Here is a 24085-nt window from a genome sequence, read left to right as displayed (position 1 = left end):
TTTGGATCCTCGGGTTTTTAAGAAGATATATTATGCATGTTAATATATATCTTGACTACATTTAAATATATAATTAGTACATCAAGTAATTGAAAAGGATTGAATAAATACATACAATGGACTAATACTGTTCAAACTAAAATAAGGGCCATTTTAACTCAGTGGAGTAACTTCTACACAGCATACAATGACCTTAATTGGCAAGTATCTAACATTAGTTCATGCCTATCTTCACTAATGAGTGAACCTAATTTTAACTGTTTATAAGTAAATAATCGGTATATTTGGTATATTTTGAATAAACGTAGCATGGAAGATGCCTTTGGCATACCCTTTTTGTTAAGATTCAGCTTTTGTCGTTAAACTCTTTGCTAGTTGCTTCCTTGTTTTTATGGAATCTGAAGAACTGGTGCAGCAGCCTGTGAACTTCTCCATAGTTCTTGGTTCTTGTAATGAGATGGCTTTTTATCCATTGCGCTAGCTTCTCAGTCGAGTGCGCAAAGTTTCTTTGGTTGGAATCTGAGGCATAACGTGCATCCACCAATAAGATTGCTGCATAGTCATTTACATGCCGAATAGCTCTGCCTAAAACATAGGAATCACGGTGAACAAATCAAAACTAGTAACATAAACTAACATATGATCACAAATTTTATGATGCAACTAACCAATTGATTGATTTACAGCTTTCATGCAAAGATTTTCATAATAATCTTTTCCTCTGCCTTTGCACCGTTTAAGGATGTGAAAACCTGTCTCAACGTCCATGTCAAGGCTTTCATTATAAAAAGAAGACCTGGCATTTTTGCATGGAGTTGTCGTCTCAAAACCTTCAATATGCTTCACCCTCTCTATCAACTCAATGTCTGATGGATTGGGATATGGCAATCCAACCATTACTATGCATCGGCCTGTCCCATCAGCAAAGTTGATGCCTTCGGATATCTTACCTCCCACAACTGCAAGGAGAATTGCTCCATTGCAAGCTATGGGATCACTGCTGGGTAATGCATAAATAGTTTCTTTGTATTCTCTCAAGACAGCTTCAACATCTGAATTTTTTCTGGGCTCTCTAAAAACACGCTTCTTCTTCATAATTCTTGAGAGGATTCCGGATGCTTTCCATGCATCATAGACCCTGCCCTCATAGTCAAAGGACGAGAAGAATGCAACTACACCTTCCGGAACAATTGTCACTAGATTAGCTAGTAGAAGACCTAGTTCCTCAATCTGTGATTCAAAACAAAAGGAAGTAGTTAATCGTCAGAAGCATAGAAGTGAATAAATAACAAAATTTGCATTCAAACTTCAGTTTGTCTCATATGTGATTATAACGCTAATGGGATCTAGTATGATTCAATACTGAGGCTATATGATGGAATTTCATAAGCATATGCACGTGTTAATAACATAAATAATTAAATGAGGACAAAACAAAATTGTTTCCGTAGCATTAGGCAGGTTAGCCAAGCCTCATTCTTTGTCTACCATTATAATGACATTATCATGATACGTATCAGGATTTGATGAACTTGAAGTGTGCCTAGGAGGAAAATACTGGGGGTTGGAAACGATGAACAGGATCTAGACCCCACTAATGGAATTTGATTGGGCCGTGGAATGCGTGTCAAAAAGATAACCAACAAGCTGGAGGCCTACTCGACTTAAAACATGCAGAGAAGAATTTCAGAATTCCAAAAATGTGGAGGGGACATTAAAACATGCAGAGAAGAATTTCAAAATTCTATTTCTTTCAGTTTTTCTTTTGGACATCGGTAACATTGGATTTAGCTATTTATGATCACCATTTCCAGAACAACTAATATTACCTTCTGCAATTTTTTATTTTGATGTATGAAATAAGCAGCAGAAAAACCCATTTGTCCTGTCGTTCATCTTATTTTTTAGTGTAAAATAATGCTGCTGGTGTGTTTGGTTTAATTAGTAACTTCGTAGCAATCTGAGGAAATGAAGGATAAAGCATTCTAGATTTCTCACCATGGTCGGTGAGCTTCTGCATTTGAAGCTAAAATCAAGTGGCTGGCCAGAAGGCCCGTGCTTAACAGCAATAGGTAAAATATTCTCCGATGGAATTATATGACCACATGAAAAGAACCGCAACTGATCTCGTGGCAGCGAAGGAAAAAGTCTTTCCTTTGTCTCCTCAATAGGTTGCAATGTCCCTCCAGCCAAAATGACAGCTTGAGCTTGATGAACTACCTATAATTAATAACCGCATGGATGAAAATTGAACTAGAAGCATATTAGAATGCAACACGGAAAAAACCTGGCAAACCTGAGAAAATATTCTCTCCCCTGTGAGCATCACATACTTAATATTACCTCCTTCTTGCCCATTGCATGTCAGCCTCTGTCTAGAGATTATCACTTTTCCATCACTGTCATTATTTGTCAAAGAGAATAGCATGTCCGCTAATGCTCTAAATCCAGATATTGCACTGTCTCCACTAATTGCTTCCCCATTAGTAACTGTAGCACCTTTTTGATAGAAGGATATTTTATCTCCATATCCACTGACCTGAGAGAACAAGAAATATTTCAAAGTTCAGAACATCACATGCGACAAAAAGACAAATATTGATGGAGGAATAATAAAGGTATCACCTTGTAAATTATGTTGCTCTCTTTAATATATCGCAACAGTTTGACCAGGTTTATGTTGTCAATGTTTAAAGCAAACAGAAATTCATTCATAGCCATTGAAGAATCAAAAGCCCCTTCACGGTCCTCAATATTAGACAAAACATGGACATTGTTAACAACCTTTATATCGTCACATAATACTCTTGAAAATGCCCGAGTAAGAACCATCAATATCTGAATATATCTTCTGTTCCCGGGTCCTAGGAGATTGCAAAATCGTTTGAAATAGCCGTCCAAGAGAACCCTCAAATGGGTCAACTGAGGAGGAGAGGAAACTGTCAAACTTATGCTTAGACCTTGAACTTCTGTAACATTTAGAGTAATAACAGCAAAATTTAAAATTACTAATTTACCTGGTGCAAAGTAATTTTGGCATCATACATACTTATGAGAGTGTCTGCCAGATTATGAGCTTCATCTATGATAACGACGCTATTCTTCAAACTTAAACCCAATGATTCACGTGATGATTTTGAAAGAAGAGATTGGTAAGGAAGAACCACAAGATCAGCTGTAGGCATAATTTTTCTCGAACCATAATAAGGGCAACTTCCTATGTTGAGTCCAATATGAACAAGATCCTCAATATCCAGAGGTTCCTGTTGAATAACTACATTTTTAAACTCCTCAGTTTTACGTCTTCTCAGCATTGGACACCCAAAAGACGCCTTTTTGCAACGAACCCCTTTTTCAGCTCCCAGCTTCTGATTATCAGCAGAACAACTTCAATCAAGAAATTATTATTATTCACTTGTACAATTCCATTACTCAGATATTGTTTGATATGTGTTATAGATTGTATATAGAAATGGGAAATATGTAGATATGATTTAGGGATTTGATTAGTTACTTTTCTAACATACGAGAAAGTCCATATATAATATATATGCATATGATCAATTAATAAGACATATTGAAATGTATTTTTCCTCTTTATTTGCCTTCATATTTTTTTACATGGTATCAGAGAGCACAAACAAATAGCGGGAGGTACGGAAATCTGGTCACTCATTTTATTGACAATTTGTTCTCACCGTCCGCATAGGAAGAAGCTCTGCTTTGTGATCTGCCATCGCCCAAATTCGGGTCCTACGTCGTCGGCGTGTCAAGGTACGTCTATCACCGGAAATCTCTTCGGGTTTCACTATTCCACTCGCCCTGCTCCATATACTACTCCCATATACGTGGTTGAGTCAGCATCTGTTCAGGTGTGGGACTTTTTGTGCATCAGGTTCAAAGTTTTTTTGATATTTCAGATTTAATCGTTTGTTCCCTTTGTTCTTACTGCCCTTTAGTGATATGACAGAGAAGAAATCTGTAGTGGTGTCTAACATTGTTCTGTGTTCTCAAAATTCACGGAACACAAACTAAATTACTCTAATTATCTTGATTGGATTAAGATTATTCGTCTTTTTCTGTGGAGCATTGATATGAATAGCCTAACAGCCCATCTACATATGAGTCAAAACAAACATGGTTAATACGAAATTTCATTGGCAGTGAGGCAATTGGTCTGATTAATCACTGTGAATTTGTTAAAGAACTGAAGGAATATCTAGATTTCTTGTATTGTGGAAAGATGAAAATTCAAGCATTTATGAGGTGCAAAGCCTTTTATCGTGCAGAAAAACAAGATAGGTCTCTTACAACCTGTTTCATGGAGTTTGAAAGGACTTATAAAGAACTTAACATGTTATTGTCATTCAAACCTGATGTGAAAGTACAACAAGCTCTACGGGAGAAAATGACAATAATGAGTTTTTTGGCTAGGCTTTCTCATGAATTTGAAAATGTTAAATATCAGATTCTCTCTAGTTCTCAGATTTCATCTCTGCGAGAAACATTTAGTAAGGTGTTGCGTACAGATAATTCTCCACCTGTTGGATTTAATAATGTTTTTGTTGTATGAAATAACATATTTGAATCTGGAAGAAATCTGGAAGACAACAAGACAAAAGTGGTGGTCAAGGAGTAGGGACAAGCAACTATGACGAAATTCTTGACACTCAAGGACAGGAATTCGAAGGTACTGTTTGCCACAATTGTCATGAGCCGAGCCATATGAAACATTATCACAGGAAATTGCGGAATAATAAAACAAAGTCAGCATACATCACATCTACCAATGACACTTCAGTCACGATGTTCGTTGATGAATATGCCAAATTCTCTCAATACCAAGAATCATTAAAATCTCCACCAGTTACTGCCATCATTGAGTCAGGTAAACCAAATACATGTCTTGTTTCCTCATCCACCAAGTTGGTCATTGATTATGGTGCCACAGATCATATGACATGTAATTCTAAATTAATCTCTGCATTTCAGTCACATACCTCTATTTCTACAGTTACTTTAGCAGATGGGTCAACCTCTGATGTTCAGGGGTTTGGCACAATTATTCCCACTCCTTCAATTCCCTTACACTATGTCTTAATCTTACCTCAATTGTCGTTTAATTTAATTTTTGTGAGCAAACTCACCCGTGCTCTTAATTGTTGTGTCTCATTCTTTACAAACTACCGTTTATGAAGATTATTGGTAAAGGACATGAGTATGGGAGCCTCTACATTCTTGATCCACAATTACTGAAGTCCAGGACCTGTTCTTGAATAACCACCCCATTCGAAGCTCATTGTCAGTTGGGTCATCATTTTCTCCCAATGTTGAAGAAACTTTGTCCACAATTTTATAGACTATCCTCATTAGATTGTGATTCTTGTCAGTTTGCTAAACACCATAATCTTAGTTCCAACCCAAGAATAAATAAATGAGCTAACACTCCTTTTGAATTAGTTCACTCAGATGTTTGGGGGCCTTTTCTTGTTATGTCTAAAAGTGGGTTTAAATATTTTGTTATTTTTGTTGACGATTATTCTTGTATGACATGGTTATATTTAACGAAGACTCGTTTTGAGTTATTCTTTAATTTCTCTGCCTTTTACGTAGAGATTCAAACTCAATTTCATATTCCTATACAAATATTGCGAAGTGAAAATGCTAAGGACTACTTATCAAAGTCCTTTCAAACTTACATGACTCAACATAACATTTTTCATCAAACCTCTTGTGTAGACACACCCTCTCAAAATGAGGTTGCGGAGAGAAAGAATACATCTTCTCGAAAATGCAAGAGCTTTGTTATTCCAAATCCTAAACGGTTTTGGGTGGATGCAATTTCCACAACCAGTTTTCTAATTAATCGTATGCCATCGCCTGTTCTTTATGGTAAGTCTCTTTACCATGTTCTCTTTCCAACTAAGCCATTGTTTCATGTTGAACCTAGAACATCTGGTTGTACTTGCTTTGTTAGGGATATTCGTCCTTACGTCACAAAACTTGATCCCAAATCTCTAAAGTGTGTTTTTCTTGGGTATTATAGGGTTCAAAGAAGATATAGATGTTACTGTCCTATCTTAGCAAATATTTGGTGTCCGGTGATTTTACTTTTCTTGAAACCACATCTTTATTTCCGTTTATAGATCGCCCTAGTCAAGGGGGATGATGATTTGTTAATCTATACTGTCACATCCTCTATTTCCGATCTTACAGAATTTGTTATTGTAAAGCCTCTCATACAACAGATTTATTCTCGGCAATGTCTTCCTCCTAACCCATGTGCGGGACCAGCTTGTTCGTCGGTACATCCAGTTTCAAGTAATGATCTAACAATTGCTCTTTGCAAAGGTACACGTCAATGTACCCATCCAATGTCTTCTTTTGTGTCTTATAACCACTTATCATTATCTTCATGCTCGTTTATTGCATCTCTCGATTTTATATCTCCTCCTAAAACTGTTAATGAAGCTTTATCTCATCTAGGATGGCATAATGCTATGATTGAAGAGATGAATGCTTTGGGTGACAATGGTGCTTGGGCTATGACCAAATTACCTGTAAGAAAACACCAATAGGATGCAAATGTGTGTTTACTGTTAAGGTCAATCCTGATGGGTCTATTGCTAGATTGAAAGCCCGCCTTGTTGCTAAAGGCTATGCCCAAACTTATGGTGTGGATTATTCTTAAATGTGCTCTCCTGTTGATAAACTTACTTCAGTCAGGTTATTTATTTCTATGGCAGCCACTCATAATTGGCCCTTACATCAGTTAGACATCAAAATTTTTTTTCTTCATGGTGACTTTAAAGAGGAAGTCTATATGGAGCCACCACCCGGCTTTGTTGCTCAAGGGGAGTATGGGAAAGTATGTCGCCTTCGAAAATCCTTATATGGTTTGAAACAAAGCCCTGGGGCCTGGTTGGCAAATTTAGCGAGGTAGTTGAGCAGTTTGGAATGGAGAAAACCAAGTCGATCATTTTGTGTTCTACAAACAATTTGCAGTAGGTATAATTATGTTGGTTGTATATGTGGACGATATTTTCATTATTGGAAATGATATTGCAGGTATTTCATCTCTTAAATCCTTTCATCACAGCCTGTTTCATACAAAGGATCTAGGGATTTTAAAATATTACTTGGGTGTTGAGCTAACAAAAAGTAAGAAATTAATCTTCTTATGCCGAAGGAAATATGTACTTGACTCATTGTCTGAAACAGGAAAATTGGAGGCTAAACCATATAGTACTCCAATGATTCCTAATTTGCAGATCACAAAAGATGGTGAATCATTGAGAATCCCGAGAGGTATAGAAAATTGGTTGGAAAGTTAAATTATCTCATTATGACTCATCCAAATACCGCATATTCAGTCAGCTTTGTAAGTCAGTATATGGCTTCTCCAACAGTTAATCATTGGGCAGCTGTTGAACTAATTTATGTTATTTGAAACGAGCACCTGGACGAGGTATCTTTTATAACAATCATGGTCATACTAAGGTTGAGTGTTTTTCAGATTCTAACTAGGCATGATGCAAGGATGATCGAAAATCTACATCTGATTATTGTGTCTTCATTGAGGGAAATCTAGTTTCATGGAAAAGTGAGAAGCAAAATGTGGTCTCACGATCGAGTGCAGAATCAGAACATATAGCTATGGCGAAAGCTGTATGTTAGATAATGTAGATATTTCAGCTTCTGACCGAAGTAGGTCTTAAAACCTCAATACCAGCAAAATTGTGGTGTGATAACCAACCAGCTTTACATATCGCTTCCAATCCCATATTTCATGAACGAACGAATCATATTGAAATCGATTGTCAATTCGCTCGTGAAATGATTCGGGTAGGTTTGATCACTACATGATATGCGAAGACACTAGATAACTGAGAGATATCTTCACAAAAGCTTTAAATGGAGTTCGGGTCGATTATCTTGTAACAAACTGGTCATGATCAATGTCTATGATAGAAATAAGAAATATGTAGATATGATTTACCTTGATTGTTTGGGTTTGATTAATGATTTACCTTGATTGTAGGGATTTGATTAGGCTACTTTCCTAAGATAAGACTAAAAGTCTGTATATATATGTTATATGACTAATGAATAAAACATACTGAAATTTATTCTTCCTTCATATTTGCCTTCATATTGTGTTACAATATTGCAAACAAGTCAACAATCCCCATAGTTATTAGAAAGTTAGTGCTTTTCCAAGATACAACCAAAAACATTTTAAAAACAGGTTTCAGACAGTGTTAGGTCTGCCAAGGAAAATATGTTCCAAAACTGGATTAATTCTTGACGGTGGATGTAAATATGGCCTGGAATATACACTTTTTCAGCCTGAAGTATACACTTACTCTAGGAAAGTGCTTCAGGTCAGCTATTTGTGACTATACCTGACAGGTTTATGCTCAAGAAATTCTAAATAGAGCATATCACAAAAAAGGCAATTCTCCAAGCTGTTCTCATTGCGCATAACATATTGTGTAATTGAGATGATATGCAATTGCACAGATAATTATGATGTGTACTTAAAAAAATATATATGGCAACAAAAGCGTAATTACCTTTGTTATGAACCTTTACCGTATTTTGTAAGAGACATTAAAAAAATTCAAAAAATGCAAATGATACTACAGAATAAAGCCATTGTGTCATGAGAAAAATATGACTCTTATCTCTTCAACGAACATAAAAGAACAATTGAACCACTATCAAGTGAAAAAGAAAACAACACAATCATAAGAAATTTTGCATACAATCCAATGCAGAGAATAATGGTTAAGTCGAGGTTACCTGTACCTTCATTTTAGAAGCTTCATCCTTCTTTTTTTTTTGGAGCTCCGAGCACCTCTCATTTATGCGAGTGGAGTTCCCTAACTTCAGCACCTCTGAAAGTAAAGTTCAATAACCATTACATTCTACAGCCATGTATGCTATCCAACTCAATAACAATTAGATAATTGATTCTCCTACCTTCATTAATGCATAAATTCTTCCTAGAACCCAAGCAAACAACCTTCAACTCGCTGGCAAATTTGGTCTTTCTCAACTCTGAGATGAACTGTGAAAGCTGTGAATGTGTCCGACTACAGAAATAAATCTTCATACTTGTCACCTCTTCCTCCTGACCCAGCCCATTTGCCTCCTCTTCATCCTCACTTGACAAAACATCTACCTCGCTGTTTGTTCTTTTTAATATTCCACCATCTTCTCTTCCACTATCATATTCTTGCAACAAAAACTCTGCCTCATCCACTTCGTCAACTTCACTTTTTGTATTACAAATTGTCACCTCCTTGATACTGTTGTTTCCCTCCACTTCATCTGCTACACCAGGATTAAATAAATCCCTGGTAAATTCTTTCTTGTCCCTTTTAATCCGCTTCCCATTTAAACACACCCCATTTTTTCTATTTCCTTTCTTGTTATCACTTAATGGTGGATCAACTTCTTTATTTGGAACAAAAGTTCTCATCCAATCAGGTTCATCATTATCCACACCAGTTCCATCACCCTGTTCCTCCATCTCATTACATTTAGAATCATCCAGATTCTTTCTATCAACAAGCCATTGCAGTGAACTGCAGATCATGCTTAGCGTTTTCCCAGTCCCTATACAGCTCAATCAAAATTCAAACAACCACTAAACCAAAATAAAAACGGGGAAAAACATCGAAATAGTAAAACGTTATAATCATGCAAGGAGACGAGCAAAATACACCTGTGGGGCTTTCGAGCATGGAAATGCCGCCTCTGTCGAGGGATTGGTAAAGGAATTTCATGAAATCCAGTTGAATAGAGTAGGGTTCATACGGAAATGCTGGGAATTCCATCTCTTCATTCTCATTCATTCTCGAAGAAACCGGCGGCAATAATCGGCAGTTCGGCGCCGCTAATATTCCTGCTTGTTTTTTCCCGCGCAAATGTATCATTAAACCCCAAAAAAGTTGTCCGCCTCCCTCCCCCCCTACTGTTTTAAATAACCACAACCCGATAACCTATCGAAATAGCACTTGTTATTATTATTTTCAAAAAAATTTGGAAGTATCCAAAAAGAAGAGAAAAAAAGAAAGTGAAGCCAAGGTTACAAATAGATGAATGAATTTGAAATCCGTGGATTTCAAATATATTTTTATTATTAAGATAAAACTTTGATTCATAACTTATTTACACAACGTATAATGAATTTCAATAGTCTCAATTATTGGAAGAAATTGAAATATATCATAATTAACATGAAACTTCCATTAAATATGGAAGTGTGAATTTTCTTGTTTTCCTAAAATAAAAAAAAACATTTGAATATATTTGAAATTCATCTATATAAACACAACCTAAAGTGATTAGTTCTATCAAAATATATACTTCATGTATTATTAAAGTTGAGAATAAATTCGGTGTCATTTTATGTTTTTTTATAAATAAAATATCGAAATTACAAAACTGTTCACTTTTATTTCATTAAAAAAATAATGGAAACTTATTTCAATATTTTATTTATTTATAACTATCATATCCTAATAAATTTTTTTTGTCATTATCTATCTTTTAAAATTTTTAAATGAACTATTATAAAAAAAAAATTTAAGTGGTTTTAATTTTAATATAATCTCTAAAATTTTCACATGAAATTATTTAATTTAAAAATTTTTTGACATTATGGCAAATGCTTGATCATAACAATTAATATTAGAGTCAATTTTATGAGTTTGATTACCATTGATTGCAAATAGTAAAACGATTGAGAAGAAAATTGTTGGTTCCTATAATTGTTTCTGTTTGATACAACAAGGCTTGAATTGTATTATTATCACGAGCTATAATTCATGGGCAAACGGTAAATACTTCATGCTAACATATATGCAACCACAATTTAATCTCTTTCTTATTTTAAGGGGAACTCATAACAAATACTATCTGGACGCATACCGAGTAAATCCCATAACATTTATATTCATCCCTCACGTTTGAAAACAATGTCAAATTCATTTCCGATCTTTCAAATTGCTTTAATTTCATCTTTCATCACTTTTTTTTTTGGCCAATTAGTTGTCTGTTAATTGTTTTACTTAAATACCATTTGGTTAATTTATTAACATAAAATAAATTTAAATATTTACATTTGTAAAATTAAATTTTATTTTTGCATCTACTTTGTTAGGATCGGTTAAAATAGCTAAAGTGTTTAGAATGAGAGGTTGAATAAACACTTCGAATTTATGAGTTCTTTTCTGAAATACAAATAAGTTCTTTGAGAAACTGATCCTAGAATCTTGTTTGTTGATATATATCAGTCAACTGAAAGCGGTGCTGAATAAGACTGGGATATAGATTAAATACTTCGTATAAACTGAAATGAAAACATCAAATTTTTCTAGATGTTCAGAGACTTCAAATATTCATATGTCACCCTTTCTATCACAGATATATGATTTCACTAAAAGACTTTGATATATTACAACAAATTTAATAATCCACTCAGTTGGTCTAACATTCTGCCAAACTGAAACTCATAGTCTAACAACTCTTATACAGTTATAAACTGAAAGATACTCTAACTGGTAGCCTGAATGCTAATGATAAATACAATAATCTTAGAGCTTAGATGCGCGACCTCTAAATTTAAGAATATACTTCGTGAAGTGAATCACAATTGATTGATTTCTTCGTGTGTTCACTTATTTTCAGTCACTAACTTTCTTTAACTAATTCGATCAACTATATATAGTATTCGATCTCAACGGTCGTATTGAATGCATTTAATGACCATTTACTGACAAATATTCGTTAAATCGTCGTGTAATAGCTTTATCAGACAGTAGTACGAGGTACTCAGACTGTTCTGTTCTGATACAACTGTTTTGCTTTGGTACGATCTGTCAGTTTATTTGTTGATCTTTTAACTGATGATATGGCCAACTGATTAGAATTCAAATGATCAGCCGATCTGTAAAGTCCGAAAAACAAACCTATGTAAACCACATGCATGCAAAATTGTTTTAATTGCTTAATTGTTTTATTTAATTGATTTTAAATGCTAGCATGATATTTATTATATGATTAATGCACGATTACATGACTAAATGATAATATGGCATATTTACATGAAATTAAAGATTTTACCCGAATATTAGATAATAGGCAGTGGAAAGGAGACCGGAAACGACCAAGACAAGAATATTTATTTTTCATTAAATAATGACAGGGCTTCCTAATATGATTTAATTTCCCTAAAAATGTTGGAGTTCGAATTATTTTACGAGTCGAGCTCGATTTTTCCCGGGAAGCCGATTTTGGAAGGAGTTTTAAAAGATCAAAAATATTATTTTATGGGAACTTATTTTATAAAATTTTATTATTTAATTAATTAAGTATTATTGGGCCCAATTTAATGATTTAAAGAAGGCTCAATTACCCTTAAGCTTGTAAGCCCAAAACCAAAGCCCATTTAACTTGTTAATTAAATTATAAATAACTAAACCTAGGTCTTTTATCACCCCAATTCAGCCTAGATACACTTTGCACACACACCAAGTATTTTCAAAAATTTGGGGAGAAGAAAAGTATGTGTTCTTCGTCGTCCGGTCGTCCAACGTCTCAACCTCGCCAAAGATCGTATATTCAAGCGTTTTAAACACAAAGACACGTTTTTAAACTCTTTTAAACATCATAAGAATCATAATAGGTGTGCTTTAATTGATTATGCATGAAAAATATGTGGGTTCGATTATTTTGCGGTATGATACGTATTTTCGACGTTTTTACGATTTCTCGCTTGTTTTAAAAGAATCGTTATGAACCCAACGGACACGCTGCCAATACATGATAAAATATTATAAAATATGAACAAACATGAAAATTTTTAAAAGGAATAACAAGCTGGAACCGTGGGCAGCAACAGGAGAAGGAACTGTGAGTTTGTGTTTGTTGCACAAGTCAAGGAACTCGGTGGCTTTGCATGGGGCCTTGGGGCTTGGCCAGGGCTGGCTGGGGTTCGAGGAGGGTCAGGGGCGAGGGCTTGGTAGAGTCCTAGGGGGCTAGGGCTCGCGCTAGGTGGGCTGGAAGAGTCCTTGCTTGAAGAGACTCTTCACGCGCAGGTTTCAGGGGGTTGGCCGAGAGTTTTCAGAGGGTGGCTCAATCTGGGGGCGAGCTAGGTGGTCCATCAGGGTCCTAGGATGATGGGCAGGGGTCGGGCCATGGGTTGGAGTGGTGGGCTCGCTGCTAGCTTGAGCTAAACGAGGGAACCGCATGGCAGCAAGGGAACGCGCAAGTTGTTTCCTGATTCAGGTGCTTCATGCTTGGGGTTCCAGGGTAAGGGCCGGTCTGGGTAGGGTCTGGGTATAGTCCAGGGACGGCTAGTGTCAAGTGGGCTCGATGGTTAAGGGCTGGAAGAGTCCTAGACTAGATAGGAGTCCTATTACTCAAGGGAAACTCACGCACACACACATGCAGTACATGGTCTCGGTTCCAGGATAGTTTGAGCGAGCTAGGGGATGGTTTTTTGGGCTGGGCTTGGTCATGAGGGTGCCTAGGTGGGTTGGCTTGGGTTTGGCTCGAGGCGGCTCGACCATGGCTCGAGTATTTTAGGAGATGGCTCGGTGTGTCCTTATATGTGTCAATTTCAAAAATTAAAAGACTAAAATTGGAACCATGGGTCCACGAGTGTGGTTCATGGCTCACAATGGTAGAATAAATAATAAAAATGTTATGTTCAAAATTTGGGATCATATGGACTTTTGGATTTATCCGGGATTTAATCGCCTCATGAAACGTTATTTTAAGAATTAATTGAAACGCCTAGTTTTAAGCGGGATAAAATTACGGAAAATTATATTTAAGCTTAAATAATTATTTAAAATAATCTCATGTCATTAAAAGTGAGAAAAAGATAAATTCGAGAATTTTTACGTCCATGGGCAAAACTGTAATTTTACACTTAAGAAAATACATAAAATATTGGCAGCGTCCCGAAGGATCATAATGCATGTTAAATGATATTATATGATTTAAAATGATGATTTTGATCATAATACGTATTTTATGATTTATTGTAAAGCTGTGCAATTTCTACTGTTAAAATGTTATTTTTGGAAGTTATGCTATTTTATGATTTTAAAAGAAAAAGAAATATTTTGAGGGATATGAATTGACTGTGACATATGATATATGATAAGTACATATTCATACAAACATTTCAACTGAAAGAATAAGGCTCCAGACTAATCTACTGATTTAGGACACTAAGAAATTATTTCTTCGACTTCTTCTCAGTTGGTCCTTTATCAGTTGGCTTGTTTGGTTCAGTTCTCTTCTTGTTACTTGCTCCTGCTGCCTCTGTCTTTTGTTCTTCCCCCTTTTTGTCAACACTCGCATTTTTGTAAAGAGGAGGAATGCTGAACTAACTTGAGCAAATACCTCTATCAGCTGATTCTGCATTATGTCAATCTTCTTAGATAGATTGGTATTAACAAAATCAATATGGTTGTTGAGTTGTTCTTGTGAGGAGAACATAGTAGGAATTGTAACTGATTCTTTTTAAAAATTTTCAACTGAATCGAAAAGAGCAACTCCATCATTTGTCAGTTTCTTCAAGTTTTTCATTGTATGTTCTTTTAAGGTGTCCAGACTCCAAGAATGCAGAAACTGAGTAGATTTGATCTTGCTGATTTGATCTGGCTGATATGTGAACCAAGATTTTTTAGTTCTGACACTATGGTGTCCGGCAATATATCATATCCTAGTGGTAATTCATGGGATAATGATTCAGTAGGGACTTTTTCTTTTCCTTTTCCCTTCTGAGAGAATTCCACAACAGCAAGCTGACCTGGGGCAACATATAGATCAATATCAGCTGCAAGTTATTCCACTGTAGCTTCTTGAGCCGACTGTCTGGGAGGGTGATCCTGTTGATAAGTTGTTGGTATTCATCTGATCAGCAAACATATGAAGAGTGGCTTCTATCATAAAGAAGGTATCAGGAAGCAGCTGATCGATAGATGGCAATGTAGTTGCAGCTGGTTGTTCCTGGGTTGAGGGAGAGATTATTTGTTCAGTTGCTAACTGAACAGCTTCAGTTTGTACTTCTGTCTTTATTGTTGATATCATAACTTGATTTTCAACAAGTTTGACAATGTCATCAACATAATCAACTTTGAACTCCATTTGAATATCCTCGAAAACTGATTGTGCAGATCATCTACATTTTCCAGTGTCAGATCTTTTTTAGAATATGTAGATGGCTTCATTGCTGGTGCAGAGATCGGTAAGATAATCAATGTTGTAGATGAGGATGGTTGTTCATCGGTTGAGAGAGAAAGATGGACTTCTGAAACTGGTTCAACTGGTTGAACCACAATTGAATATGTTTCAGCTGGAGCCATCAGCTGCTCCTCTGCTATTTCAATTTGAAAGTCCTCAACAAATGACTCAGTTAGAGTTTCTTCCTCAGCTGATTTTGAACCACTAGCATGCATTGGAATATGTAATTGCTTGTCCATCTCCAAATTCTTCACTTTCATCTGAAGGGAGATGATATCAGAGTCCATTGGTTGAAAAAAATGGATATGATTTCAGCCATCGTTTCGGGTGAAAACTCCATGTTCGGAAACTTCAAATGCTCTTACGTCACCCCTTCTATCACGAGGATACGATTTCAATAAAAGACTTTGATATATTACAACAAATTGTAATAATCCACTTCTGTTAGTCATACATACTGCCCTAACTGAAAACTCTTATTCTAACAACTCTTATATAGTTATAAACTGAAAGATGCTCTAACTGGTAGCCTGAATGCTACTGACAAATACAATAAACTTAGAGCTTAGATGTGTGATCTGTAAACTTGAGAATATACTTCGTGAAATGAATCGCAATTGACTGATTGCTTCGTTTGTTCGCTTATTTTCGGTCATTAACTTTCTTTAACAGATTCGATCAGCTATATATATTCTTCGATCTCAACGGTCATATTGAATGCATTTAATGACAAATATCCATTGAATCGTCGTGTAGTAGCTTTATCTGACAGTAGTACAAGGTATTCAGACTGTTCTGTTTTGATACAACTGTTCTGCTTTGGTACGACTTGTTAGTCTATATGCTGATCTTTTAATTGTTGACGTGATCAACTGATTAGAAGTCAACAGATCAGTCGATCAGTTCAGCTGGGCATTATCAGTTGTAACTAATGTCCTATCAGTTACGAAATCTTCAGTTAATAAGGTTTTCAGTTCAGTTCCAAAAGAAGTCTTCAGTTACGATTGTGCATCTTTTCGATCAGTTGGATTCTTCAGTTCCATTGTGGATTAATTTGTCAAACTATAAAATCTATAATATTCCTACATACTTAATTTTCAAAAATAAATCTATTTAACAATTTTCTCATAAGTAAGATAGTCCATATAATTTTAATCTATATTCTGTATCTATATCTATATTCTATGTCTATATCTATATATTCTATATACATATACATATAAATATATGAGTTTGATTTGTCAATTTACTTAGTTATTTTTTTCCCACAATTACTTAATTAATGTTTTATTTATTTATTTATGTGACATCTCAATTTTCTTATTTAAGGATCGAGATTGGAAATGAGAATAATTTTATTTCATTATTTTAATTGAATTGACGTCAAATATTATCAAATATTATAATATGATACTTTATTTTATTTTTAATTTCACAAACTGTGATATTTAATTAATGTCTCAATATATATATCAAGCTTACACTTTTCTATACATGTCAATAAGAACATGTCAGAAAATGTTATTTTTTTTTTTGGTCTATTTCCAATGAAAATGAACACTGAAAGCATGTATGATTTTTTGCAAATTTTTCTATTATTTTATTTTATTTGCAATTTTGATTAGTTTGATTTATTTCAACTTTATTCAGAGAAAGAGAAATTAATGATAAATTAAAAAGAATAAAAATTACTTTCTACTCTTGTATTAAATTTATGAGATAATTCTTATAATTTTTTTAAATAAGATAATCCTTATAATATATATGAATTATAATGATAATTTATATCATTTGTTAGAAACTAAATTTTTTACATATGATATTTTTTTAAGTGAGTATTTCTTATTATTTTATTTATATATGTGTTTTACTATACATACTTATTTGAGGATATTATTAAAAAATTTTATTTAATATAAAATTATTAATCATCAATATTAATTTACAAATGATTCATTCAGATATAATAGTAAATATCTATAATATGTATTCTTAAAAAACTGAGAAATTTAAACAAAATCCGCAAAGGATTAAAAGTTCGAAAAACACAATTGTTATTTTACTTAATAACAAGTTTAGTGGTTTTGTCATGATGCATTTTTATTTCTTGTGTTTTAATATATTTAGATTAATAAATACTTGTAAAAATGATGTTATTCAAACGATTTTGAACATTGTCTAAATCTCATTATTATCTTCTTCATGATTAGTCACCCACGTACATCGCACGAGAACATTCCCAGTTTAATAAATATACAAGTTTGTGCCAAGTATAAAACTGAAATAAAAATACTTGAGTTTGAAAGATAAAATTTAATTTGGTTAAAATAAGCTTTGAATTAATTTTATGTAAAACAAACCAAACGGTATTTAGGCAAAACAACTTAAAAAAGGCGACTTATTAGCTGCAAAGATAAAAAAATGATGATAGACACATTGAATTAATTTGAAATTGCTTTCAAAACGTGAGGAAAGAATATAAATTTGACATTGATTTTGTATTAAAATATCTCTCCAAATTTGAAATTACTTAATAACAAGTTTAGTTGTAATATCCAAGCTTGGTGAACGGTACGGTTTAAGATTTATTATGTTTATGGACTATTTGTTTAAGCTTAAGTATAGTTTAGATGTTAAGAATTTGGATTTATGATTTATAGTATTGTCGGTTATAGATGGTGTGTAGTCATAGTGTAGCGTCGTTGCGATTTAATTCATGATAATTTGTATGTTGAGCCAATTGGTATGAGTTCAATTGTAATGGTTAGATAAGACATAGAGGTGCAACTTTCATGTTGAGAGTGTTGCCGAATTATGAGGAGAAGCGACGTTGCGATTCGATTTTAGTTGCAAAGAATATTTGTTGGCTACAGAGGAGAGTGCACCCGCGGTCCATTATGCAGTGCACCCGCGGTGATTGGACAGAAGAGTCAGTGCACCCGCACTGGAAAAGAGACCGCACCCGCGGTGTTTGGGCAGAGCAGCCACCGCACCCGCGGTAGAAAAGGAGCGCACCCGCGGTCGTCGCCTTTGTATTTTCGGAAGTTGTTCAGCATGCCTAGCGCACCCGCGATAAGAAGTGTAGCGCACCCGCGGTCGGTGAACAGTGAAGTCGTGTTTCGAGATTTAAGTGATATAATACAAGAGTTGGTTCATTTTTCCTCATTCTTCCTTGCACTTCTCGGTTCTTCAGCTCAAGGAGAGCTAGGGTTCTCATTTTCTTACTTTTGTGCCTTTGATTTTAGCTTCTTGTTGGGTATTTGAAGTGAGAACAAGATCATTGTGGGTTCAAGGAGCTAAGGTAAGCTTTTGGTTTAGTTATTATTGGATTATGGTGTTGGAGAAATTATGGGATTCATTATTGTGTTGGTTTTATGGGTTTTATGGTATGGTTGTTTGATTATTAGGTTGTTGATGGTGCAATACATGGTTTATTGTTGTAGGTTTTGTACCAAGAGATTAGATTCAAGCTTTCTATTGGTTGTAAGTGGAATTCATTTCTTGTGCTCATATGAAGTATATGTATTGTATTTCAATGGTTTTAATATGGTATTCCCTTCCACTTGATTCATGTTATGTATTGATACACTTTGTTGTATATTAGAGGCATTTTTATGTCTCAATTATGTAAAAGGGAATACAAAAGAATAGAGTATTCAAAGTGTTTGTTTTAATGCCTAAGAGAGAGTTCAAATGATTTATTGGATTGAAAAAGAGATATTCAGAGATTGCATGCAATTAGTTGATCAACGACCATATGCTTATATCCCAACAGAGTAATCGATTTATATCGATGAGATATAGGTACAGAGACTGAGATACTATTGAAATATCAATCCATCAGAGAAAAGAGTAATACCATCGTTATGTTCATGTTCTACTATATTATTCATGTTTAAAGAGTTAGATGTTATTTAATGATTTCAAAGCCATGTTTTACAGAGTATGATATGTATACATTGTTATGTAAGAGTTTTACTTACTAAGTTTTATACTCATTTCAGTTATTTCATGTGATGCAGATAAGAGTGACGGGCCAGGACGTTGAATGGAGCCGAGGTCATATGCATACAAGAGATGGAAGGAAGACAGATGTTTTGTTAGCTTTTGACAAGATCAAAATGATATTTTGTATTTTGATTCAACACTTGATTGATCATGTATATACTTGTGATTGCAAATGTTTTATGTCAAGAAAATTTTAAAATCCTTCTTTCCTCTAAGTAAATTTTTATTATTCCGCAGTGTTATTTTATAAAATCAGTCGAGGGTGTATTTTGATGCAACACTTATTTGATCATGTATATACTTTTGATTGTATATATTGAAAATGTGTTTATGTCAAAAAAATTTTAAAATCCTTCTTTCCTCTAAGTAAATTTTTATTATTCCGCGGTGTTATTTTATAAAATCAGTCGAGGGTGTTACATTAGTTGTTTTGTCATGATTCATTTTTATTTATTGTGTTTTGATATATTTAGATTGATAAATACTTATTAAAAAAATATTATTCAAACAAATTTTAACATTATCTAAATCTCATTATTATGTTCTTCATTATTAGTCACCCACATGTATCGCACTAGAACATTCCTAGTTTAATAAATATACAAGTTTGTGCCAAGTATAAATCTGAAATAAAAATACTTGAGTTTGCAAGATAAAATTTAATTTGGTTAAAATAAAGCTTTGAATTAATTTTATGTAAAATAAACCAAAAGGTATTTAGGCAAAACAACATAAAAAGACGACTTATTATCTGCAAAAATAAATAATGATGAGAATTAATTTGAAATTGCTTTCAAAACGTGAGGGATGAATATAAATTTCACATTGAGTTACTTTAATTCATTCTACATAAAATTAATGATTAGAGAGATAACATTTAAGTACATAGGATCGAGAATGAAAGTTACAATTGTCAACTCACCAACCTTTTCTTACTTTTGACTGTCTTTCTACAAAGGAAGAAAAGGCTGAAGTTGTGGAAACAAATTGACAAAAAGCTCTTGAAGCCCTGGTGGTGTTTGGTTGATCTTGTCGCGATCGACGTGATCAACATGCGCTGCCTTCTTTGCAGTCGAGTACGCCTGCCCATGCTGTCATCGAGCTCACGAGGGACGATGGTCGCGCGCTCAAGCTTGACGCTTTGGCGAAATTAGCCGATGCTCCAGCACCAGACAGCGTGAAGAATGCATCGTTAAGCATCAAGTCGCCTTGCGATCTCCAGTTCCATTTCTTCCATTGGCTCTGTGGTGCAGTCTCATGTTTGGTCACCTTGAAAGGCAATAACTTCACTTGTCAGCAACAGTACACTCAACAGTTAAATTATGATTTATTCCATTGATTATGTTACTATTTTAAGTACAAATATATAGATTTTTTTATGGTAACATGTAGCATATCTGTATGTATATATTCTCTCTCACCTCCTTATGGACCCTATCATCAGGTGCAAGAAATCTATTGCCTTGGCTGTTGATAGTAGGAGCTGCACTTCCACCAATCGCATACTTTCTCCAGTGTGTATAGTCATTGTTCACAACATGAAAATAGCCATGCCTGCATCTGCAAAATATGTTGAGAACAGTGTCTTTTCAGCCATCGTTTCGGATGAGACGAAATGTATCATATATCTCAAGAAAATAATATCAGGGTTGAAATTCTAAACATGTCAAATAGCCATTTTAGGCTCGAATTTATGCAATGGTCGCGCGGGTGGAAGGATTTGAAAGAGAGGAGTATGGTGCCTGTCTTTATGTACCTTGGCATCCTCTGGCTGAGCCCTTCTCCGAAATGATTAAAGGCAATGGTGACTTGCATGGCTTTATCACGTGTGTAACTATCACTATGCCCCAAGAGCATGACCTTATCATGATGTGTCATGTAATTGTTCGAAATGGTGATGGCTGTCGAGCCCCTTATGGCATCGATGAGGCCGTCTTGGCAGTTCGACAACGAGCAATGATCAATCCAGATATTGCTGGAACTGAATATAGACACTCCATCACCATCTGTTAAGCCTCTCCATCCAAAATGCTTAGTAGAATCCCTCACATAAGCATTCCCCCCTATCTTGCAGTCATGTATGTTGATGCCATGTATGATGACATTTGTGACATATTGAATGGTTATGCATGGCCCGTTAGCTATGTGCACACTCACACCTCTGCCATCAATGGTTTTGAACGAGGTTATCATGAGTTCTTGCTTCAGTGTAATGACCATGTCGCGCGAGAAAACGATCCACAAAGGCTCGCTTTGGATGACACCGTATCTCAGAGTCCCCTGTTTTGGATTCACAGCATCATCTCCCGAGTCCGTCACTACATAAATCTTGCCATCTCTTCCACCAGTGGCACCCCTTCCGAACCCAATCGCGCAATCCGCCAACCTCTGCCTATTGTTTTTCCAATTAGGATCACAACTCCAGCAATCGTCGATGGGGTTGCCTGTTCCACAGGATAGAGATCCCAAATTCCTTCTCGACGCATTAGCTTTCCTGCAAGAATTTATAGCACATTGTTAACACTATGTCCAGCTGAACGAAAAATTATGAAACGAAACGTCATGTCGTGTCGTGTCGTGTCGCTTACTCATTAAATTCTTGCACCACTAGTTCAGGGTCTGGAATTGTGGAAGATAATGTGAGAAGTGGAAGCAATAGAAGAAGTGATGTTAGAGGGAAAAGTGGGATTTCCATGTTTGTTTCTTTTTTTTTTTATTTGTACAAAGAGGAAAACAGAGTAGTTTTCTGTTATTTCTTGTTTGGTTTTTAAGCGAATGGCATTGTATTAATTTATATAGGAATGAAATAACATTGACCAGCCCACTTTTTCTCCACCATTCTGAAATTTTGCATCTTTCCATGTGAATTACTATTCAAATGCCCAATTGTTATTTCGTATGGCTTTTTAAAATACTTTCTTTGATTTCAAACTTTATTATTATTATTATTATTCTGAAATTCTAAATGATGCAAAGGAAAATTTATTCTGGGCTTGAAGCGAGGATCAAACAAATCCATCCACCAAAAAAATTAACTATATGAAAAATTAGAGAAAAAACATGATACCTCAAGTAAAAGAAAAACACATACATGCATCATTGTATTTCGTGTTAATATTAGTGTGTTTTCTACATGATTCGAATCGAGTCGATCTTTTGAAGTTCTACACTTCTACTTTGTTTACAAATACTGAGTCTCAATCATCATAAAATTTCTGGTTTTATTATTCTCCAAGATTCATTTAAACCTTAGAAATATTATGATGTTTTAATTTAAAATAGAAAAAATTTGTTGAACCAAGTGTTGGAATTATTTTGTGGGCTCACATAATTTAATTAATTATACATGGACAAGTTATCTAATAAAGAATCCAATAAGAATCAAATTAATTATGAGTTTTCAAAGATTGAATAAATTGGTATGATCCACCTTTATGTGTAGAAACATAGCCCAATTAAGTCTTCAATAATGGGTCGAAAACTGCTAAGGTTATATAAGGTTATGGTCCCCGAGGCACAAATAATAATACAGAATTTACACGACATACATATTCTAAATCTCTCTCTTTTTCCAATCTAAGGCAAGAATAAGGTGGTCGATTTTCTGTTGTCTTGGAAGATCCGTAACTCCAACGCTCGATCAATCAGCAGTGGATTCTGGTACGTGTTTACTCTCATTTATATTTTCTAATAATTCAACATGAATTCCTAGCGTGTTGTGATATATTGATTTAATAACATGATTTAGAGATTGTTGTGATATATTGATTTAATAACATGATTTATAGATTTATTTTATTAAATTTTCAAGACCAAGAAAATATCAAAACCTCAATATAACATTTTATTTGCTGCAACATTTCAAATTTAAATAAATTGAGATCTTGAGAGTTTTGTCACATACAATTCTTTGGATTTTGGTATATATTGATTAATTTAAAATTCTCCGTTTGTTCGCATCTTAAGCATAAACATATTCAACCCCTAAAATAACTGGACTAGGCAATAAGTCAATTCTCGAATAAGTAGAACTATGCAGCAATGATTAGAGCATAGTCAACTTATCTTTTAATTGATTTTATTCAATTGTTACAATAAAAGTAGTGAAACATATAAAATATTATGTACCTAAATTAATCTTGTGTTGGATGAACTCAAAAGTCGCGTAAAATGAATTTTATAGACAATTTTTTTTAAAAAAGATTGAAATTTGCCAAGAATTCACATGCTATTTAATCAACTTGACGATCTTTTTATGTAACGAGGCATGTGCGAACATGCAACAACTATGTATTATTAAGGAACTTATGAAAAACCATTTAATATCGAGTTCGAGTAGAGATGGTCGTTGTTCTTCCTTGATCTAACTTAAACGTGATTTTATGTTTTTAAGAAAACATCATTAGTCGTATTTGATCAAATAGTTGTGTGAAAATTTTGAGAATGTTTCCAAATTAAACCTCGCATGATTTTGACCACGGCAACCACAAAACCCGTCGATTTTTTTTTTCATGATTATATTTCAGTTTCGTAAAAGGATCCGTACAGACCGACTGTGGACAATTGAATAAACTTTAATTATATACTAGCAACCGAAGCACATGCGTTGTTTGTGTATAACGAAATATATGAATATTGGGTGTTATATTGTGAATATTTTATACAGTGCAAGATGTTAAATTTTTTCCTCAAAAATCATGTTTCTACACATTTATAAACATGGTAAACAATATGCGGAAGCAGATCGAGCAATACCTCCAGTAATCGAATGATTTATAAGTTTCTGATTTCCTCCGATTGAAACATT

The 24085-nt window shown here is 34.5% G+C and overlaps 2 protein-coding genes across 3 annotated transcripts; both read right to left on the bottom strand.

Moving 5' to 3' along the window:
* Positions 1–135: 135 nt before the first annotated feature.
* LOC142548081 (uncharacterized) lies at positions 136–9946 on the bottom strand. Of its 2 annotated transcripts, none has more exons than XM_075656439.1 (9): positions 9734–9946; positions 8986–9624; positions 8806–8900; positions 3018–3368; positions 2626–2922; positions 2297–2539; positions 1999–2220; positions 669–1230; positions 136–585 (listed from the first exon to the last, which is right to left on the bottom strand). In XM_075656439.1, the coding sequence occupies exons 1-9, from the start codon at positions 9942–9944 to the stop codon at positions 347–349; spliced, it is 2859 nt and encodes a 952-aa protein (XP_075512554.1). In that variant the 5' UTR covers positions 9945–9946; the 3' UTR covers positions 136–346. The 2 variants fall into 2 exon arrangements, with proteins under 2 accessions (XP_075512554.1, XP_075512555.1); XM_075656440.1 differs by having other exon boundaries at positions 8812–8900.
* Positions 9947–20325: 10379 nt separating this feature from the next.
* LOC142548080 (putative pectate lyase 5) lies at positions 20326–22010 on the bottom strand. The gene is made up of 4 exons (XM_075656438.1): positions 21867–22010; positions 21035–21772; positions 20700–20838; positions 20326–20547 (listed from the first exon to the last, which is right to left on the bottom strand). Exons 1-4 carry the CDS (start codon positions 21971–21973, stop codon positions 20326–20328), a joined length of 1206 nt encoding a protein of 401 aa, XP_075512553.1. The 5' UTR covers positions 21974–22010.
* Between the last annotated feature and the right edge of the window lie 2075 nt (positions 22011–24085).

This window comes from Primulina tabacum, chromosome 6 (genome assembly GCF_025594145.1).
Source record: "Primulina tabacum isolate GXHZ01 chromosome 6, ASM2559414v2, whole genome shotgun sequence".
Lineage (NCBI taxonomy): Eukaryota > Viridiplantae > Streptophyta > Magnoliopsida > Lamiales > Gesneriaceae > Primulina > Primulina tabacum.
The sequence above is the reverse complement of the archived record's forward strand: the minus strand, read 5'-3'. Positions and strand labels throughout refer to the sequence as shown.